Here is a 21189-nt window from a genome sequence, read left to right as displayed (position 1 = left end):
TTACCCTCCTGGAAGCGTAGGGGGCCGAGGCTAGGCTACATGGTCCAGTACATTTAAAAGTAGATGACCAGCCTACTTCCCTTGATGGCATTATTATGATCGAAAAGTCTTCAGTCTCCAGTTGGCATCGGACTTCTAGAAAGCCCTCGCTCCTGCTGGTACATTCTAACCACCTGACCACATCATGTGCCTGAACAATACCATATGAACGACGTGAACCTTCTTTCCTATCGGATCCATGCACCCTGACCGACAAAAAGTAAGCGGCATAATTACGTGACGGCCACGTAACATTTTTTCCCCATGCACTCATTTTACCTCATGACTTGTGCTGGAAAGAAGCCTACATGTGGTGGCGCTGTGCACCTCGATTGATGCAGTGGCGGCGTCCACCCGAGTGCCAAACCTCCTCATTTTTCCCAGCACCTTGCCTTGGGAAGGATCTTTGTCTGACCCTGGTGAGGCGCTGTCTACCACTAGGTGGAGTCGGATCGATGTGTGTACTGTACTGTACATGTATGATGGCCTCACAGAAGCACTTGCATACTTGTGGTCGACGGGTCTACTCAAACAGACCGGGGTTAAGCCGCAAACACAGTCTTTATCACATAAGTATTCACATTCCTTCCACCGATCCACCTAAGCCTAAGGGCCGTATGTTTAAACCTTACATCGTACAGTGGAATACAAACCCCTAATTTTTTATTGCCATCTTTGGAGCACTTTTGATTTTCTGTATATATATATAAAGGAGAATGTCTGTATTTCTGTCTGTCTGTCCTCTGTGGAAATCGAGGGAATGCACTTAGATCTCTCCAACCAGATTCTAACAGGTATGATTTTTTACGGTGAATTCAGGTACGTACATTACAGTTTTTAAAATTTTGCAAAACACTGCTGATATTGCAAAAAAAAGTTGATTTTCCTGGTGTCTTTCTGTTGGTTCAGATTGGAACTACGCGTTTTCCGGTGTACAGTACCTGATGACGTTTTCCGGAGGGCTGGAACGGAGCAGGCCGGGCGAGCGGAAACTCACACCTATATTTGAGGGCAGGGTTCAGTGAACATAATTTATACGAGTATTAACTGATGAATCATATAACTGGAACTAGTAAAGGTTATTCAGCTGATTGATCATTCATATGACAAAACTGCACCTAACTGTAGCTCAATTAGGGCAAATTCAGACGCGTCAAAATCCGTATACACCGTACGAGTATACGAAAGAGAATGTCTGTCTGTGTATCTGATTGTCTGCTTACTTACAAGATACCTCTAAAAGTTGTTGTTGGACTTCAGTGAAATATGGTGGGTAGGTGGGCAGTGGGTCAGTAGTGTTGATTAGATATTGAGGAGGATCCGGATCCGGATGCAGTAAATGTAATCAATTTGACTAGCGTTGGGGGAGGTACGCCATCTGTGAGATAGTGTAACACGGCAGACTAAGACCGTAAAATTAATTGGTTAGATGACCGTAAAAGTTTTAGATTGGCAGGAAAGAGGAAATACAGCAGTAAAAAAAAAATATATATTGGGACTGGTGGAGGTACGTGCTCTCTGAATGCTGTCTAGTTCTTCCATGTTACTTCTAAAAAACACCCAAATCCCTGTTTCTTTAAATCGTTCCCTTTCAGAAAATCTAGCATTCCATGAGGGAGAGCAACACTATCCACACATCAGACAAACGAATCTTTTCTCCCACTTCTCCCTGTTTTATTTCTGTCATAACCAAATCCCTACCGCCTCCAGAAATCCACCTGAGTACAAAATCTAATCCTCATAATCCCATCTCCCCTAGAAAGTCGAGCACTGCAACGTCATCGATATGTACGAGATGGAGAATTTTTCCCTTTGTTTTCTTTATCAATTCCCCTCATTATAATAACCCCATTGCCTCAAGATAACTTCCTAATTCTCTCTTTAAATCTCTCTCTTCTAGAACATCGAGCATTGCGTCCACCACAATAAGGCAGCCAACACAGGAGACAATATAACCCTCTTTTATAATTTCCTCCATTTCTACTTGCATTCTTCCTTCATAAAAGAACACCTCGGTCCCTTCAGATATACAGGATCCATCAATTCCCTTTCCAACTCCTTCCAGAAAATCGAACACTGCATCCGCCAGAACAATGCTATCGACATTTACGAGATGTATTTCGAGGACGACGAGACCCCAACCATCGAAGCTCCGGAACCGATGAAGACAGTGAACGTGATCCGGGACCCCCACGGCGGGTGCAGGATGGTGACGGGGCTGGACTTTTCTCCTGAGGGGGGACACAAGATTGCTGCTGCCTACTCCTCTTCGAAGTTCATGGGGCTGACTTCGGATATACCCAAGGAGTCTTATATCTGGGACATTAGTGAGTTGATGATGATGATGGTTGTGGGCAGCTACACCCCTCTACACCTCTCTACACACCTCCCACTCACCTGTTTCTCTCATGGACCTCTTCTTGCTTGGATCAATGCTCTCTCATTGACCTATATTATCACCTGTCTGTTTACCTTATTCATCCATGGACGTATTTTTCTTCATCGACCTAATGAGTCCCTATGAACCTATCCATGAACCTGTTTTCCCCGTGGAATAACTGTACCCTCAAGAACTTATTTTCCCCATTAACCTATTTCCCTCTTTGATCCATTTTACTCCATGGACCTATTCTACCACTTGGACCTACAGTACTGTACCTCATGTGCCTATTCTACCCCATGTACCTGTTCTACCCCATGGACCCATTCTACCCCATGGACCTACTTCCTCATGGACCAATTGTTTTACTTCATGGACCTATCTCCCCTCTATGCTCCTATTTTCACCCCATGGACCAGCTTCCCAGTGAACGTATTTCCCTATGAGCGTATTTTACCCTGTGGACCTAATTTTCCCATGAACCCAAATTTCCCCCCTGCATCTGTATTAGTTTCCCTCAAGATTTATTTTCCCCCATGGATGTGTATACCCCATAATGCTCTTTTCTCCCCATGAGGACGCATCTACTCCCCACATAAACCAATTTTCTACCGTACCACCACCAGTCACTCCCTACTTTCCCAATCAACCAAGCACCCTTTAGAAAACCACTTGTATCCCAGACAACCAATCCAAATCACCTCTAAATCACCACCAATCACTCCCTATTTTCCTAGTCAACCAAGCACCCTTTAGAAAATCATTCGTATCCCAGTCAACCAAACCAAATCACCTCTAAATCACCATCAATCACCCCCAGTTCAACCAGTCAACAAATCGTCTCATCTAATCAACCAATCGCCAATTTTTCTCAATTCAAAACTCATAGGAATAGATATCATAGTCACTGTTTTTTTTTTTTCTGTAACAAAGAGACAGAGGATCATAAAGTCTGCTGTTGCTTGCTTTCCTTTTAACCTATTTCTTTTTACATTTTTTATTTTCCCCAATCAACAAATTTACCAATCACCCTAATCCCAATCTTCATTCACCTTCAAATCACCCACTAAACCAATCAATTTTTACTAGACAATAACTAGATCGTCATTTCAAAGACTCCCAATCCCTGATCTCCACTAATCACCTTTTAACGTATCAGTAATCCCTCTCGAGTAATCCCCAATCCCCAATCCAGGCGGCATATGACCCTGGTAGTGTATTTCCTTTAATCAGTCAATCAGTCAACTAATCCCTAATCAATCAATCAATCAATCAACTAATTCCAAATCAATCAGTCCCAAATCAATCAATTCCTAATCAACCAATCCCCAATCAAGCAATCAAGCAATCCCTAATCAATCAATCAACCAATCCCTAATCAATCAATCAACCAATCCCCAATCAATCAATCCCCAATCAACCAATCCCCAATCAATCAATCCCCAGTCAACCAACCAACCAATCCCCAGTCAACCAATCAACCAATCCCCAATCAATCAGTCCCCAGTCAACCAACCAACCAATCCCCAGTCAACCAATCAACCAATCCCCAATCCCCACAGACACCAGCAGCCACCCTGAGCTGGAGCTGACTGGACCTTCGTGGCTGCAGTGTCTTCAATACAACAGCAAAGACAACAGTGTGCTGGCGGCAGGTGGGTGCTGATGGTGGTAATTGTGGTAGTTGTGGTAGTAGTTGTGGTCGCGGTGGTATCAAACCTTTCTAATTTTTCTCCTCAGTCTTTCCTTTGTTTCCCTCCGCATACACATCCTCAGTCACTCACCCACATCTTGTATCGAGTTTTCTTCCTCATTCGTCTTCCTCCTTGATCGCAATCGCACTTCTTCGTTTTATATGCATTGGATGTTGTGTTGGAAGATGGTGTAGAGGGAAAACAGAATTGAGATCAGATTAAGGAAGAGAGGATGGTAAGAGTAGAAAGGAATACAAAGGAGTACAAAGGATGGCAAACTTACTGAGAGGACTAGGAGTATGGCTTTTAATTCTGAGATGAAATGGAATACAAAGGAATACAGAGGAGTACAAGGGAAGTATTATGACAGAAAAGCACGAGTATTGTACTCAAATTTTAAGGAGAGAGTACAAAGGAATACAAATGATGGCAGCTTTACATAGAGGACTTGGAGTATGGTATTTAACTCTGAATTGAAGATGTTAAGCAGGGAGTACAAAGAAATACGTCAGATTAAGATTACAAAGGATAGTGGTTTACAAAGAAGGCTATGACTATGGTATCTGATTTGTGAGCTGAATATGGTAAAGAAGATATATAAAGAGGCACAAAGGAATGGATTTACAAGGAAGGCTATGACCATATCTAATCCAGTGAGTCAAAGATAATGATGATACTGAGGATAGTGAATCAAGATTATTCACCCATCCATAATCTAATTCTGTGAGTCAAAGATATTGGTACTGAAGATAGTGAGGATAGTGAAGCAAAATTATTCACCCATCCATCATCTAATTCTGTGAGTCAAAGGTAATAATAATAGTGAAGGTAGTGAGGATAATGATGCAAGAAGACTCCCCCACCCACCAATAAAAAATAAATCATTGTACTGAATGGGTTAACTAGTCCATTCACCCGTTACCCACTCCTTTATTGTCCCCCCAGAAGCGTAGGGACCCTGGGCTAGGCTACTTATCCCCACGTTTAAGGGGAGAGTGACCAGTTGCTTCTCCTTGAGCGGTATTATACGAGGAAAATCCAACCATGCCTCCTATTTCAATTATTATTATTTTTTTTTTGGCCACATTTGGTTGGAGCCCTAAAATCCACTAAACCACCAGGCGTCTATTTGAGAGAGAGAGAGAGAGAGAGAGAGAGAGAGAGAGAGAGAGAGAGAGAGAGAGAGAGAGAGAGAGAGAGAGAGAGAGAGAGATGAGAAAATGCGGAGGAGGAGGAGGAAATGAAAGCGAGAGGCGACGGGGGGGAGGAGGAAAAAGGATGAGAGGAAGTGCGGATGACAGAGAGCAAAACAAAGATAGGAGGAAGAAGAGGAGGAGGAGGAGGAAGAGAAGGAAGAAGAGAAGGAGGAGGTGAAGAAGAGGCGAAGGAGATGTAGGAAGAGGAGGAGAAGGAGGGGGAGGAGAAAAGGAGAAGGAGGAGAGTAAGAAGGAGAAATGAGGATGAGGAGGATGAGGGTGAGGATGAGGATTAGGAGGATGACGAAGAAAAGGATGAGACTGAAGAGGAGAAGGAGGAGGAGGAGGAGGAGGAGGAGGAGGAGAAGGAGGAGGATTACACACATGGATTACACAGGAGGAGAAGGAGGAGGAGGAGGAAGAAATGAGACTGAGAGGCGAATGGAGGGAAGTGAAACTGGGGATTAGGACAGCAGTAAAATAAGAGAGATTAAGAGAAAACGAGATTACAGGGAGGAAGGGAAATAGAAGAGGAGGATTACTGAAGGAGAGGGAGCAGGCGTGGAGGAAAAGGAGGAGGAAGAAGAAGAAGAAGGAGGAGGAGGAGGAAAAGGAGGAAGAAGAAGAAGAAGAAGGAGGAGGAGGAAAAGGAGGAGGAAGAAGAAGAAGAAGGAGGAGGAGGAAAAGGAAAGGCAGAAGAGGAGGAGAAAGGAGGAGGAGGAAGAGGAGAAGGAGATGGAATGAAAGAAGATGTAGAAGAAGAAGAGGAAGAAAGAGAAGGAACTGAAGAATTAGAAGAAGTGGATGAGGATGAGGAGGACGAGGAAGAAGAAAGAGAAAGGGGAATGGAAGAAGAGGAGGAGGAAGGAGAAAAAGAAATGAGGAAGAAGAGGAGGAAGAAGGAAAAGGAGTGGAGGAAGAGGAGGAAGGAGGAGGAGAAATAACGGAAGAAGAGGAGGAGAAAGGAAGAGAAGGAAGAGAGGAGGAGAGTAAGGATGGAATGGGAATGGGAGGGAGGGTGATGAAGGAGCAGAGGGAGGAGGAGGATGAGGATGAGGAGAATAAAGGTGGGAAGGAGAACAGAAGGAGGGAGAGAGAAGGAAAGAAGAGAAACAGAAGGAGGGAAAGTAAGGAGGGAGAGGAAAAGAGCAGACGATAAAAACAAGGAGGAAGAATGAAAATATTTGTCTATATCTATCTATCTATCTATTATATACAGAGAGAGAGAGAGAGAGAGAGAGAGAGAGAGAGAGAGAGAGAGAGAGAGAGAGAGAGAGAGAGAGAGAGACATAAAACAAAGGGAGGCGTGTGAAAGCAAGAAGGATCAGGATCAGAGAGGGAAGAATAGAGAGAAGGAAGAGTGTTTATCTATTTATCTATCTGTCTGTCTATCTATCTGTCTAAAGAAGCACATGCATGTCTATCATATTATATGTTTATGTGTATGTATGTATGTATGTAGGCGATATATGGAAAACATGATGAGAGAGAGAGAGAGTGGAGTGAGCTGGAGGGAGGGTAAGTTGGTGGTGGAGGAAAGGGTGACATGGAGATTTACTTAAAGCAACTCTCTCCAGGGTCTGAGGCGTCTGGCTATTGAGAGATAGATAAATAGGTAGATAGACAGGCAGATAGATAGACAGATTGATGCATAGATAGATAGGTATATAGATCTAGATTCAGACAGACTGACAGATAGACGGAGAGGCAGACCGAGAAAGAGAGACACAGACACACATATTTAGATAGAAAATTACATAGATAGAAAGACAGACAGACAGACAGATAGACAGATAGACAGATAAAATTTTTATGAGTCAGGACAGTCATGCTCAAGAATATCATAAGGAAACAGTATACCCAAAAGTTTAAGATTTTTGGTGAAAAAAGAGCGCCATTTCGCCTTATTGTCTGCCTGTGTGTGTGTGTCAGAGTTTGAATAGATACAGAAGTTTACATGTGTGTGAGTGTGTGTGTGTGTGTGTGTGTGTGTGTGTGTGTGTGTGTGTGTGTGTGTGTGTGTGTGTGTGTGTGTGTGTTTTCTTGAGAGTAGGCACGTATCCTTTTCTGAATCTTAAGAATGTATATGAATAATTCAGCATTGCGGCAAATAAAGCGAGCGAGCGAGCGAGCGAGCGAGCGAGCGAGAGAGAGAGAGAGAGAGAGAGAGAGAGAGAGAGAGAGAGAGAGAGAGAGAGAGAGAGAGAGAGAGAGGGTAGATATGAGACGAAATGAGGAAAGAGAATATTTTAGAGAGAGGAAGAAGATTTTTAGAGAGAGGAAGATTTTTAGAGAGAGGAAGAGGATATTTTAGAGGAAGAGGATATTTTAGAGAGAGGAAGAGGATGTTTTAGAGAGAGGAAGAGGATATGTTAGAGAGAGGAAGAGGATATGTTAGAGAGAGGAAGAGGATATTTTAGAGAGAGGAAGAGGATATTTTAGAGAGAGGAAGAGGATATTTTAGAGAGAGGAAGAAGATTTTTAGAGAGAGGAAGAGGATATTTTAGAGAGAGGAAGAGGATTTTTAGAGAGAGGAAGAAGATTTTTAGAGAGAGGAAGAAGATTTTTAGAGAGAGGAGGAAGATATTTCAGAGAAGAGGTGTGAGCTTGATGGTGAGAATGGGAAAGGCATGAGTGATGATAAAGAGAAATGGAGAGATATATTGAATGTCTCTCTCTCTCTCTCTCTCTCTCTCTCTCTCTCTCTCTCACTCTCTCTGTCGCTGTCTCTGTGTCTCTGTCTGTCTGTCCGTCTGTCTGTCTGTATTTATCTATCAGTCTATCTATCTATCTGTGTCGGCAAAAATCCTCACTGCTGTGTAATTCCAAGTATGTGTAAGTCAGCCGCAGGGATATTATACAAGTGTAAATCTACCGTATATCTATATAACTATCTACCTGACGATCTATCTATCTATTTATCTATCTATCTACCTATGTGTGTGTGTGTGTGTGTGTGTGTGTGTGTGTGTGTGTCTCCAAGGGAGTCTTGTTCCTGCCGCCCTTGTTAACACACTACCAGGCATCTCTAGACATTCTCTTTGCCTTCCATTTATTTCTGTCTTTGTCGTCTCTGCTGTGCTTCTCTTCTCCGTCTCCCTCTTTTTTACTGTGTCGCTCTTTGCCTCCATCTCTGTCTGTCTGTGTCTGTCTGTCTGTCTGTATCTCCTCCTCCTCCTCCTCCTCCTCCTCTCTCTCCTCTCTCCTTCCTCCCCCTCTCTCTCTGCTGTCTCTCTTCTTTTACTGCCTGTCTCTGCTGACTCCCTCTTTCTTTGCCGTCTTCTTTTTACGCTCTCTCTCTCTCTCTCTCTCTCTCTCTCTCTCATTGAATATACCACACCTGATGCCCACAATACCAGCAGGTGTGATGGTGCTGCTGGTATGGTCATTATGCAGATGTTTTTACCTTCATAATGGCGTCTGGAAAGGAGCGAGCCTGTATTGCTTCCCTAATGTGTGTGTGTGTGTGTGTGTGTGTGTGTGTGTGTGTGTGTGTGTACGTTTCTGTGTGTGTGTGTATGTGTGTACGCTTCCGTGTTTGTGTGTTCGTGTATATGAGATTTTTTCCAGGTAACTTCAGACACTATTTCCCATCTAAAAAAATACCCCTAATAAATAAAAAGATAAATGATGGCTGTATTTAACCTCTCCAGCTAGAAAAGTCTCCTCTAAGCTTAGCAATATCATCTAAATACAACAAGAAATAAATAGTAAAAAATATCCTAGAGCAGAGTGTGTTAATGGCTCCTAAGACCTACTAAGATTGGTGTCTGCTCTCTGCTTTACTTAGTCCTTGAGAGTCTGCGTCTGGGTCTTGTACAGGGTGGCCCAAAAAGAGGTAGGCAGTTTGTTTCTGAGCCACATTGTTGGTCTGTTTATTTTGAGTCACCCTGTACCTAATTTTCTGTTAGCTTCTTCAGACCGATTTTTTTTTTTAATGCGAAACTTAACGAGAATAAGAAACACACACACACACACACACACACACACACACACACACACACACACACACACACACTCACACAGTCATTTGCACATATACATACTATATCTGCATCACACACACACACACACACACACAGACACACACACACACACACACACACACCGCTCGCTGGTGCAGTGGTAACGTTCTCGTTTGCCAACTGGTGGACGGGAGTTCGCGCCTCGCTCAGGTTGCGAAAAGTTTCACTGACGAAGTGGGTGGTTACTGTCCCCCTTGAGCAAGGGGACGGGTGTGTGCGTGTGTGAAGGTCACAGCCTTGCCCTTAGATCGGACTATATGAGCTCTCAGCTCCCTTCCGGGAGGGTAAAAGCTGACCATCACGACCATCAAGTGATCCTGACCGACCCGGTGAATTACACACACACACACACAGTCATTTGCACACATATATAATATATCTGCATCTCACACACATCTGCATCTCACACACACACACACACACACACACACACACACACACACACACACACATTTTAAGGGATAAGGTGCAGCACTTAGAGAATTGGTTCCGCTTCGATATACCACACCCAATGCCAAGCGCCTTCCCCCCCAAAAAAAAATAGTAATAATAATAATCAAGAGGAGTTTAAGAGGGTGTGTGGTACTGAAGTAGTTGAGGAAGAGGAAGAGGAATTTTAAAGGAGAATAGGAAGCGACTCTCTCCCACTCTCTCTCTCTCTCCCTCTTCCTTCCTTCCTCCTTGTCTTTTTGTCTGTCTGTCTGTCTCTCACGTTAAGGCTTGGTGTTGTGTCGATGTCATAGAAATTGATAACTAAATGGAAAAGGAATTGAATTTCCTCCACCCCTTGAGAAAAAAAAAAGACATTGTTATTTGATTCCAATTATTTTTTTGGACAAAGATTGATTCAGAAATTGGAAACCTGCAAAAATCTCCCTTTCATGGATAAACAAGAGGAAGTTAAAATAATGGGGGAGTATTTTCATTTCGAGATACCTAGACAGGATTTACTTAAAAGACGAAATTCTCGGTGGAAGAGGAGATCGACCGAGGACGACGTTCAGAACTGACCTGAGTTCGTATTCTCGCAGGTCAAGGAATCTCCCTAACACCTATTCCTAAGCGATTTATTTTGCTTATTACGGGGTGCTATAATCTTGTGTTCTTTAAATCATTCTACTATCAGGACGCTCTTCATAAATAATATCTATCCATATATCTAATGCCAGACACCTCAATCCCGTAAGAGGTGGTCACAAACAAATCGCCTCCATGTCGCCCTCTCCCTCGCCATTTTACTGCCCTGCTCCCAGCTCACACCCCCCACTCTCATATACCTCTCCACCCCATCCCTCCATCTCATCCTTGGCCTCACCCTCACTCTCCCCTGTCCATCTCACTCACATACACTCTCCTCGTCAGTCTCTCGTCCTTTTTCGAAAATAAATCACTAAGGAGGAGGTGCTAGGGAGTCTCAGGCGACGAATTGACGGGCCTAGATATGCACACGTCGACGACTGAGAATACTGTTTTGCATTTCTTAGGGGGACAGAATAATTGAAAGGGTGAAGGCGGTATGATCAGATAAGGTAAAAAAGATTATACAGAAGCAAAGAGTTAATACGTGGACTGTTAGATGATACTGTAATATCTATTTTTCTGTTTCCCATCTATCTATCTATTTATCTGTCTGTGTATCTGTCTCTGTCTACTATCTATCTGTCTTATATTTCTGTTTAGCTATTTGTCTCTATCTACTATCTCTATCTATCTATCTGTCTGTCTGTTTATCTGTCTGTCTCTATCTACTGTCTATCTATCTATCAATCTATCTTCTGTAATATCTTTTGTACAATTTTCCTCTAGAGAATGGAAACTACAGAGCCGAGAAATATGAAGGAGATTATGGATGCATTTCCACTGTCGCATAGATTCTCTCCCTCTTTGTCTGCCTGTCTGTCTGGTTAATATCTCTCTAACACCTATTCCTTAGCGATTTATTTCTGGATATGGCTGGTTAACATCTCCCTAACACCTCTTCCTTAGCGATTTCTTTTTGGATATGACTGGTTAATACCCTTATGTACATTATTTGTGCAGAGTATGGCGATATTGGAAGGATTTATGTAACACAGAGGAGGACAGTAAGGTGTAATAAACAGAATATTTCACTCCCTCCTTATCCCCAGAAATGAGGATGGTTGACTGCAGGAAAAGGACAACTTCAGCCTGCAGTCCACCGGGTTCACGTCCAGATGTAACAACAACAACAACAACAACAGGATCACCACCACCACAACCACCACCACCAACACCACCACCACCACAACAACAACAATATGAGGACATCACTCACTTCTTTTCTTCGACGTTGAAAAATTAACCATCCACTTAAACACCCACTTAAACACCCAACCAAACACCCACTCAAACACCCACTTAAACACCCATCGAAACACCCACTCAAACACCACTTAAACACCTACCTACTCTTACACACATTTCACTCCATACATAATAATAATTCCAACCCCAACAATATCTTATAAACCTAAAAGACACTGTATAAAAAAACTGAAGTGGCCGAGAGGAGAGGGAGGCGTGGGTTAGTGCCAGAGGAGGTCCTAAAGGAACTGCGGGTCTGGAAATCAATTACACAAGTTTGTCCTGAAGTTTTGAGTCCGTAAAAGGGATTTGTAATTGATGGAAGCTGAGAATTTTCGACCCTGACATGTCCCTGGCTGTCCTGAAATCCTCCTCCTCCTTTTTGGCTCACATCAGACAAGGAAAGACAATTTTGTGGCCTTGGGAGAGACTAGGACCCTTAGCCTCGTCAGTTAAGAAAGCCCTCAAACACCATTTCCTAAGCGATTTATTTTGCTTATTACATCTTACTGTCCATCTCCGTGTAACACAAATCAGTCTAATATCGCCATACTCTTCAATAATAACGTGCAAAAGGATACTAACCAACCATATCTAAAAATAAATCGCTGAGGAAGAGGTGCTAGGGAACCTTCGCAATGTTTCTCTTGTTCCATGATTTTAAATTTCCGAAGCTGGGTTTATCTTTGTTTATTTTATTTTATTTTATTTTATTTTATTTTTCAAAGGACAAGGGTTAAATCTCTCACTCCAGGTTAGCTCTTTTGTATATAAAGATTACCTGTCCTCATTCCACGCCTATAACTTCATTCCACACCTGAGTCCACACCTACAGTCTCATTTCACACCTGACTCCACACATACAGGCTCATTCCACACCTGACTCCACACCTACAGTCTCATTCCACATCTGATTCTACACCCATATCCTCATTCCACACCTGCTTCCACACTTGTCAATCTCATTCCACACCTGATTCCACACTTGTCAATCTCATTCCACACCTGATTCAGTACCTGTCACTCTCATTGCACACCTAATTCCACGCGTCAGCCCCTTCCACACCTGCTTCCACACCTGCAGAATCATTCCACACATGACTCCATTCCTACAGCCTCATTTTACACCTGATTCCACACCTACAGCCTCATTCCAAAGATATAGTCTCATTCCACACTTGTCAGTCTCATTCCACACCCGTCAGACTCATTCCACACCTGTCTCACACCCATTCCACACCTGTCTCACACTCATTCCACACCTGTCTCACACTCATTCCACACCTGTCAGACCCATTCCACACCTGTCAGACTCATTCCACACCTATCAGTCTCATTCCATACCTGTCAGTCTCATTCCACACCTGTCTCACTCTCATTCCACACCTGCCAGTCTCATTCCACACCTGTTAGACTCATTCCACACCTGTCAGACTCATTCCACACCTGTCAGATCATTCCACACCTGTCAGACCCATTCCACACCTGTCACCCTCATTCCACACCTATCATCCTCATTCCACACCTGCCAATCTCATTCCACACGTTCAGCCTCATTCCCCCTCCCTCCACAGGTCTCAGCAACGGGCAGGTCTCGTGGTGGGACGGCCGGCAGGGGTCCAAGCCAGTCGAGTCCACGGCGCTCTCGGTCTCGCACGGTCAGATGGTCACTGCGGTCACCTGGCTGGCCCACAAGACGAGATCTGAGCTGTTCTCGGTCTCCACGGACGGACAGGTATGATTCTCGGTCTCTGTTTAGGTCTCTGTTTAGGTCTCTGTTTAGGTCTCTGTTTAGGCCTCTGTTTAGGTCTCTGTTTAGGTCTCTGTCTCGGTAACTATTTCGGTCTCTACTTCGGTCTCTGTCTGTCTGTCTGCCTGTCTGCCTCTCTCTCTCTCACACACACACACACACACACACACACACACACACACACACACACACACACACACACACACACACACACACACACACACACACACACACACACACACACACACACACACACACACACACACACACACACACGCACACGCACACACACACACACACACACCTTCCTCTTCCACTTCACAACCCCTAACTGCTTATGTAGATTTTGTGGGATACGGGAAGGGATGGAGAGACAGACGGAGGGGGGGAGTAGGGATGGAGAGAAAGATGGAGGAAGGGGAGGAAGGGGTAGGAGTGGAGAGAAAATCGGAGGGAGGGGTAGGAAAGGAGAGAGAAAGATGGATGAAAGGGAAGGGGAAGGGGTGAAGGGAAAGGCAGAGGGAGGGGAAGGAAAGGAGAAAGACAGGGAAGAGTATTTAAGAGGATAACAGAGGGAGAGGACAAAGAAGCGTGTGTGTGTGTGTGTGTGTGTGTGTGTGTGTGTGTGTGTGTATGTGTTCGTTGAGTCATGGTTGTGTGTGTATTTATACCTAACTACACACTGTTCTCTTTAGACGTAAAATTGCCATCTCTCCATCGTGAATGCTGAGATATAAGAAGACATTAACATTAGAACATGATGCTCGTCACGAAGAAGTCTTATGGCAAAGATGTAGAGCCGTAGTATTGTCTCCTTCAGCCATCGAGTTACGGGAAATGAGCTTTAAAATTACGAAAATCAAGTTAAAATGCACGAACTGTAGACATGATTTGAGGAATATTTTCAACCACTCTATTGCACTGGGATCTGTCGACTCAGTACTCGCCAGAATTCATTACACCATTCACTCATTTAATATACAAGCCCTCAGGGGCGTAATGCATGAACCCCATCACCATATCAAAGGCTTTACACGTGATATATAACCTGCATTAACTCTGATCAACCCTTTTCCCCTCTTCCTGGCGTTTTAAGTAAGCACATTATTTTAAAGTCTGGGATTAGAAGGACGCAATTTTTATTTTCATTTTGATATCTTCCGACAGTTTAAGTTCCTTCATTCGTTCATAAAGACCCCAGCTTGCCTTCATGCGTCGGCCTTGATCACCCAATTGTGGCTTTCCAATGCTCGATCTCTAGCAGCATCTATGTTCATTTCCTTACCCTATAAATGTCCCAGCTTGCCTTCATGCGTCCACCTTGATCACCCATTGGCGGCTTTCCAATGCTCGATCTCTAGCAGCATCTCTATTCAATCTTATATCCCTGAGGCCACAGTGTATTATCAACCTCCTTCTAAGTTTACTAAGCCTGAGAGAAGATTTAAGCCTTTTCTCTGTGTAACCTGAAATGTTAGAGAAGATAAAGAATTCAAGATGTTACCTGTGTCTCTCTCCCACCCAACATTCCACTAACTCGCCTCTCTCTCTCTCTCTCTCTCTCTCTGCAATGTAAATCCCTTCATTCATTCACTTTCCTACTATTCAGCCTTTCAGCATTCACTCCTATTCAACAATGTTATTCAGCTGGTGCAAGAATTATAATCCCTTCACTTTCATGGCGAATTTTTCATTTTATTCAGACTAAGAGTACGAGATTTTATTCATTTTTTTTAATGCCATTTTAGTGAATAGGTTGAATAAGAGAATTTATAACCTCTCTCTCTCTCTCTCTCTCTCTCTCTCTCTCTCTCTCTCTCGAAAATCCCTTTAAGGTAAGCAACATCATTTGGTGACGGAAGAGCAAAAGGAGTAAATATATACTGTGTAATTGCCTGCCTGTTATCATCATCATCACCATCGTCATCAATTTTATTCTGTTCTTCATCTTCACCTTCACCTTCGTCATCATCATCATCAATTTTATTCTCATCTTCACCTTCACCTTCACCTTCGTCATCATCACCATCATCATCATCATCAATTTTATTCTCATCTTCACCTTCACCTTCGTCATCATCATCATCATCATCATCAATTTTATTCTCATCTTCATCTTCACCTTCACCTTCGTCATCATCATCATCATCATCATCATCATCAATTTTATTCTCATCTTCACCTTCACCTTCGTCATCATCATCATCAATTTTATTCTCATCTTCATCTTCACCTTCACCTTCGTCATCATCATCATCATCATTATCAATTTTATTCTCATCTTCAGCTTCACCTTCACCTTCGTCATCATCATCATCATCATCATCATCAATTTTATTCTCATCTTCACCTTCACCTTCGTCATCATCATCGTCATCATCATCATGACGTTTTTTCATGTTTTTTTCATCATCATCATCTTCCTCTTCTTCTTCATCTTCTTCTTCTCCATCTTCTTCGTCTTAATCATCATCTTCTCCTCCTCCTTCCTCTACCTTGCTTTCTGGCTTTCTCTCACCTTTGACCTCTTAGCATCTTCCTTCTCCGACGTTCATTTGCTCCTCAATTAACTTCTGTCTTTGTATTGCAAAATATTTCACTCTCTCTCTCTCTCTCTCTCTCTCTCTCTCTCTCTCTCTCTTTCTGATGTACGAGTATTGCTCAACATTTCTCTCTAACGACCCACTTTCTCCTTTTCTTTTTCTTTATCTCTCTTTCTATTTTTCTTTCACACACACACACACACACACACACACACACACACACACACACACACACACACACACACACACACACACACACACACACACACACACACACACTTGTATTGCTCTCCATTTCTCTCTCACAACCCCCACCTCCCTCTCTCTCTCTCTCTCTCTCTCTCTCTCTCCTGCATTGCCCAACCTTCCCGTCTCTCGCAACCCACTTACTTCTCGAGTGGTCTTCCGTCTCTTTCCTCACCTCTTTCTCTCTTTATTTTTCTCTTTTCCTTTTTATTCTCAGTGAGGCTATTTTTCCTTCGCTAAAGCCCTTCTCTGCTTCCCTTCTTCTTTTACCTCTCTTTTCCCTACTTTCTCTGTTTCTATGTCTATCTGTCTTTCTGTCTGTTGTCTGTCTGCCTGTCTGTCTATCTGTCTGTCTCTGTCTCTGTCTGTCTGTCTGTCTGTCTCTTTCCCCTCCCACTCTCTCCTATTTTTCACACTCCCCCTTCAACTCTCCCCCTTAGTCATTTCACCCACCAATATCCCTTCATCACCCATACAATTTTCTTCCCATCCACCCCTCCCTTCCAATATAATCCACAGTCTTTCTCCCCAACATCCACCCCACTCCAATTCCTCTCCTTACACTCTCACACAACATATCTACGTTAACACCAGTATATGTCTTTTATTTTCCTTCTTTGCGTTGTGAGGCACCTTGCAATCATTGTATATAACTCTCAATATCTTTTAGGTCTCTCTCACTATCTTTTTTAGGTCCCTCTCTCACTCTCTCTTTAAGGTCTCTCTCTCTCACTCTCTTTTAGGTCTCTCTATCACTCTCTCTTTTAGTTCGCTCTCTCACGCTTTTAGGTCTCTCCCTCCTTCAGGTCTCTTTCCATCATGTTCGCGGACAAACACTGGGATGCAGACATAGACACTGCATTTGAACACAAACAGACGCACACACACATGCAGACAGACACAGACACACAGACACACACGCACACACACATGCAGACAGACACAGACACACAGACACACACACACACACACACACACACACACACACAACCTAGGTAAAAAGAAAAATATTAACCTGAACTGCACCTATATAATTCACTAATCAATACCAAATGTCTCTCTCAGATTCCACCACACTGTATAATTTCGCACATAATAACTCCACTCACAACCTCTTCCCATTTCAGTTATTATGATGATCTAGAATTTTTAGGATACCAATTAATCCCCATCTTAAAGAGCCAGAGCCACCCCCTTCCCCAAGAGACAGAGGCCCTCTAGGAAACAGCCTCCCTGAAATACCCAGGCCCCTCTCCACATTCTTTACATCTTCCTCACACTCTCTTTCTATTACTGTTATTATGGCGGGTTAGGAAAGTTAGGCTATCTCACCGACCTTATATCAAGAGGTGTAAATGATAGATACACCTCTTGGATCCTCTTAAGTGCCCACATACACGCCACTTTGCTCCTCCATACACTATCTTCCACTTTTAAGTATTATGGTGGGACTCCAGAAAGTTAAGCCACCCTCAGGAGTGTAAAAGAAATAATTACTTGGACTATACCTGGACAATTTTAAAACCATTTACATTTTCACCAAAGGCTATGCTAACGCTGCACACACAATATATTTCGAAATTAGGGGAATATGAAAACAGCTCTCCTAGAATGTACCTTTGACAGAATAGTTAGCGCACCACAGACTAGAGCACCATAGACCAGTGTACCATAGACCAGTGCACCATAGACCAGTACATTATAGACCAGTGTACCATAGACCAGTGCACCATATACCAGTACATTATAGACCAGTGTACCATAGACCAGTGTACCATTGACTAGTGCACCATAGACCAGTGTACTATAGACCAGTGCACCATAGACCAGTACATTATAGACCAGTGTACCATAGACCAGTGTACCATTGACTAGTGCACCATAGACCAGTGAACCATAATTCAGTGTACCATAGACCAGTGTAGTGCTTTAAATTGCAACACTCCGAAATCAAACATACCTCGTACCAACCAATCTGATATGACAAGTTGTTGCATTTTTCTCAATATACATCTATCGTGCCTACTGTAGGTGTTTGGCTTGTTTTTTCTTTTGTGTGCGTGTTTTTGATGTCTGTCTGTCTGCCCGTATGTCTGATCCTGATACACGCCCACATATTATTAATTCCACTCACGCACTCTCCCTCATACATATCATGATGGTACGTGAGAAAGTTAAGGCAACCCAAGAAATTAATATAAAGATCCTTCTCAATCACCCATGTAAAGCCCCTGTAAACTTTATCTTTTCCTCGCACACTAAAGTCTTTGCCATTTGAGATATATACTATAGTGGGAGTGGAGGAAGTTAAGCCATTCCACTGACTGCCTTATTTTCTTCCCCAGCCAACACACCCTTAAGAAAAAGGGCTCTCAAAATCAACACCACCCCCTCCCACTTAAGAACCCAGACACAACCCCTACATTCTTAATATTTTCCTCATATTACCTTCTCATTCCAGGTATAAATAAGGTGGGGAACAAGGAAATTAGGACAGCACAAAAAAAAAGGAAAAAGAAAAAATCAACACTGCATCGCTACTATTCATCACGTGCCAAGCGACTCTCTCATCCTGCATATGCATAGACGCTCAGGTTGTCTCGCGTACTCACTTTTTCTTTTTTCTTTCTTTCTTTTTTTCTTTTTTACAGATGAACAAAGGAAGGACAAAAAAATCCATACACCCTGTTAGAGGTGTTCTCCATTCGCTAGAAAACCTGTAACAGTTGGACTTGAACCGCTGTAGGTTGAAGTTTGGTGGGGAAATAATCTAGGGAAGCTATTTTTGTAGAGGAGCAGTTCCGGTTATGGTGGGATACGAGAAAGTTAAAGAATGTCAAAAATAAAAAGATACACTGATCTGGTTTGCATCCCTTAAATCCCTCCTGTACCAAGCGACTCTTACATCCTATATATTTACAGACGTTCACATTCCTCACCCACTCTTTCTCGTTAGGGGTGTTTTGGTGGGGTACGCGAAAGTTAAAGCAGCATCAGAAATCTAAAAGAAACACTGATCTGGTTTGTATCACTAAAATCTATCATGTACCAAGCGACCTTCACATCCTATACACACAGAGACGTTCAGATTCCTCACACACTCTTTCTCGTTTTAGGTGTTGTGGTGGGATACGAGAAAGTTAAGCCAGCCCACCGATCGCCTAATTTTGGAAACCCCAGCCAACGCCCCCCAGGAGAAAGGGGGAGGAAGCACCCCCTCTGGAGCGAACGGGCCCCCTGGAAGCTCCCCCCGCCCCCCTCTGGCCGCGACCTGCCTGGAATATGAGCCAACGATGCCGACGAAGCTGATGGTGGCGACTGAACAGGGCAAAGTAGTGGCTTGTAACAGGAGAGCCAGGAGCCCGTCAGACAGGATCAGTGAGTAGGATAAATACTCTCTTTAATTTAACTTGATCTGGAAATGCCAACTCTCCAGTTTGAATACAAGAGATTAACGCTAGAATACAGTGCTAGTCACGAGGAAGTGCGGGGAAAAGGATGTAGTGCAGAAGTACTGTGTGATTCAGCCGCTGAGTCACAGGAAACAAGCTACAAAAGGACGAAAATCTCCGTCTAGTTCAAATGAATGCTTAAATGTACGTAAAATTTAAGAAATCAAAATAATGCCAAAATATCTGAAATATTTCTTTATATGGACAAAATTTCTCGAATATTAATAGACTTCATACAGCTTGCCTTCAAGATTTACCGCTAGGAAGATATGATTTTCTCCAAATAGTGCTAAATTGGCAAGCTTAGTAATGGGGGTGGCTGTGTAGTCGAGTCGCCAGTGAAAGAAACGTGGGATGTGTGGTGGTGAATGTGTAATTGTATTGCCTGCTAAAGACGAACCAGGAGCCCCACAGTGTAGTGAGCGGTGGTGGTGGCTGATTGTGATGGTGAGTGGTTGTGTGGAAGTATTTGTGGGTGACAGTATAGTGGTGATGGGGAGCTCTGTGGTTGTGGTGATGGTGGGTGGCGGTGTGGTTGTGGTGATGGTGGGGAGCTGTGTGGTTGTGGTGATGGTGGGTGGCGGTGTGGTTGTGGTGATGGTGGGGAGCTGTGTGGTTGTGGTGATGGTGGGTAGCTGTGTGGTTGTGGTGATGGTGGGTGGCGGTGTGGTTGTGGTGATGGTGGGTGGCGGTGTGGTTGTGGTGATGGTGGGTGGCGGTGTGGTTGTGGTGATGGTGGGTGGCGGTGTGGTTGTGGTGATGGTGGGTGGCGGTGTGGTTGTGGTGATGGTGGGTGGCGGTGTGGTTGTGGTGATGGTGGGTGGCGGTGTGGTTGTGGTGATGGTGGGCAGCTGTGTGGTTGTGGTGATGGTGGGCAGCTGTATGGTTGTGGTGATGGTGGGTAGCTGTGTGGTTTGTGGTGATGGTGGGTAGCTGTGTGGTTTGTGGTGATGGTGAGTAGTTGTGTGATTGTGGTGGTGCTAAAAGAAAGACTGAAACTCTAGGCGGATGTGTGGTAGTGTGGTTGCAGTTGGAGAGCTAGAAATCACACTAACAGCATCAGTGAATGGTAGTAAGCAGCTGTGTGGTTATGGAGATATGGGTGGTAGTGGGTGAGTGGTTATGTGGCAGTGAATGTGTTATTATGTGGTTGGGGAAGATGAATGTAGGGATGGGAATGTAATTAAGGGGTTAAATGAAGGAATATTAAGATCAGTAATGAGACGCAGACTGGGAGAGATGACAGATGGAGAAATTTAGTGTCGAGGAAATGAGCACGGAGAGGAAAACCGAGATGAGGGACGGGGAAATTTGGTGCTAACAGAAAATGCTCTCCTTGGAAAAAACTGATGGCAAACGCATGCAGGGAAATTTAGAAGTTCGGAAGGGGAAAACATCTTATTAAATACGATGACGTGCTCATTTCATTTTTCCTATCTCCAGACGATTTTGTTCAGATTAAGAGAGGCGTTTCAAGCTGGGTTAGTTCGATACGAGTATATAAATTGATTCCTTCACTACTAGGGTGCTCCCCTAGGT

At 43.6% G+C, this 21189-nt stretch overlaps 1 protein-coding gene across 1 annotated transcript in view; it reads left to right on the top strand.

Moving 5' to 3' along the window:
• The window catches only part of LOC145409658 (dynein axonemal intermediate chain 2-like), a 46433-nt gene that overhangs the window by 13799 nt on the left and 11445 nt on the right, over positions 1 to 21189 (top strand). The window contains exons 4-7 of the mRNA XM_080280010.1: positions 2105 to 2366; positions 3982 to 4074; positions 13234 to 13394; positions 19315 to 19576. Of these exons, the coding sequence (XP_080136136.1) occupies positions 2105 to 2366; positions 3982 to 4074; positions 13234 to 13394; positions 19315 to 19576 (778 nt within the window). The remainder of the gene's footprint in view (positions 1 to 2104; positions 2367 to 3981; positions 4075 to 13233; positions 13395 to 19314; positions 19577 to 21189) is intronic.

This window comes from Coenobita brevimanus, chromosome 82 (assembly GCF_032717465.1).
Source record: "Coenobita brevimanus isolate Jiangsu-jjx chromosome 82, ASM3271746v2, whole genome shotgun sequence".
Lineage (NCBI taxonomy): Eukaryota > Metazoa > Arthropoda > Malacostraca > Decapoda > Coenobitidae > Coenobita > Coenobita brevimanus.
This window is presented reverse-complemented; position numbering and strand designations above follow the sequence as displayed.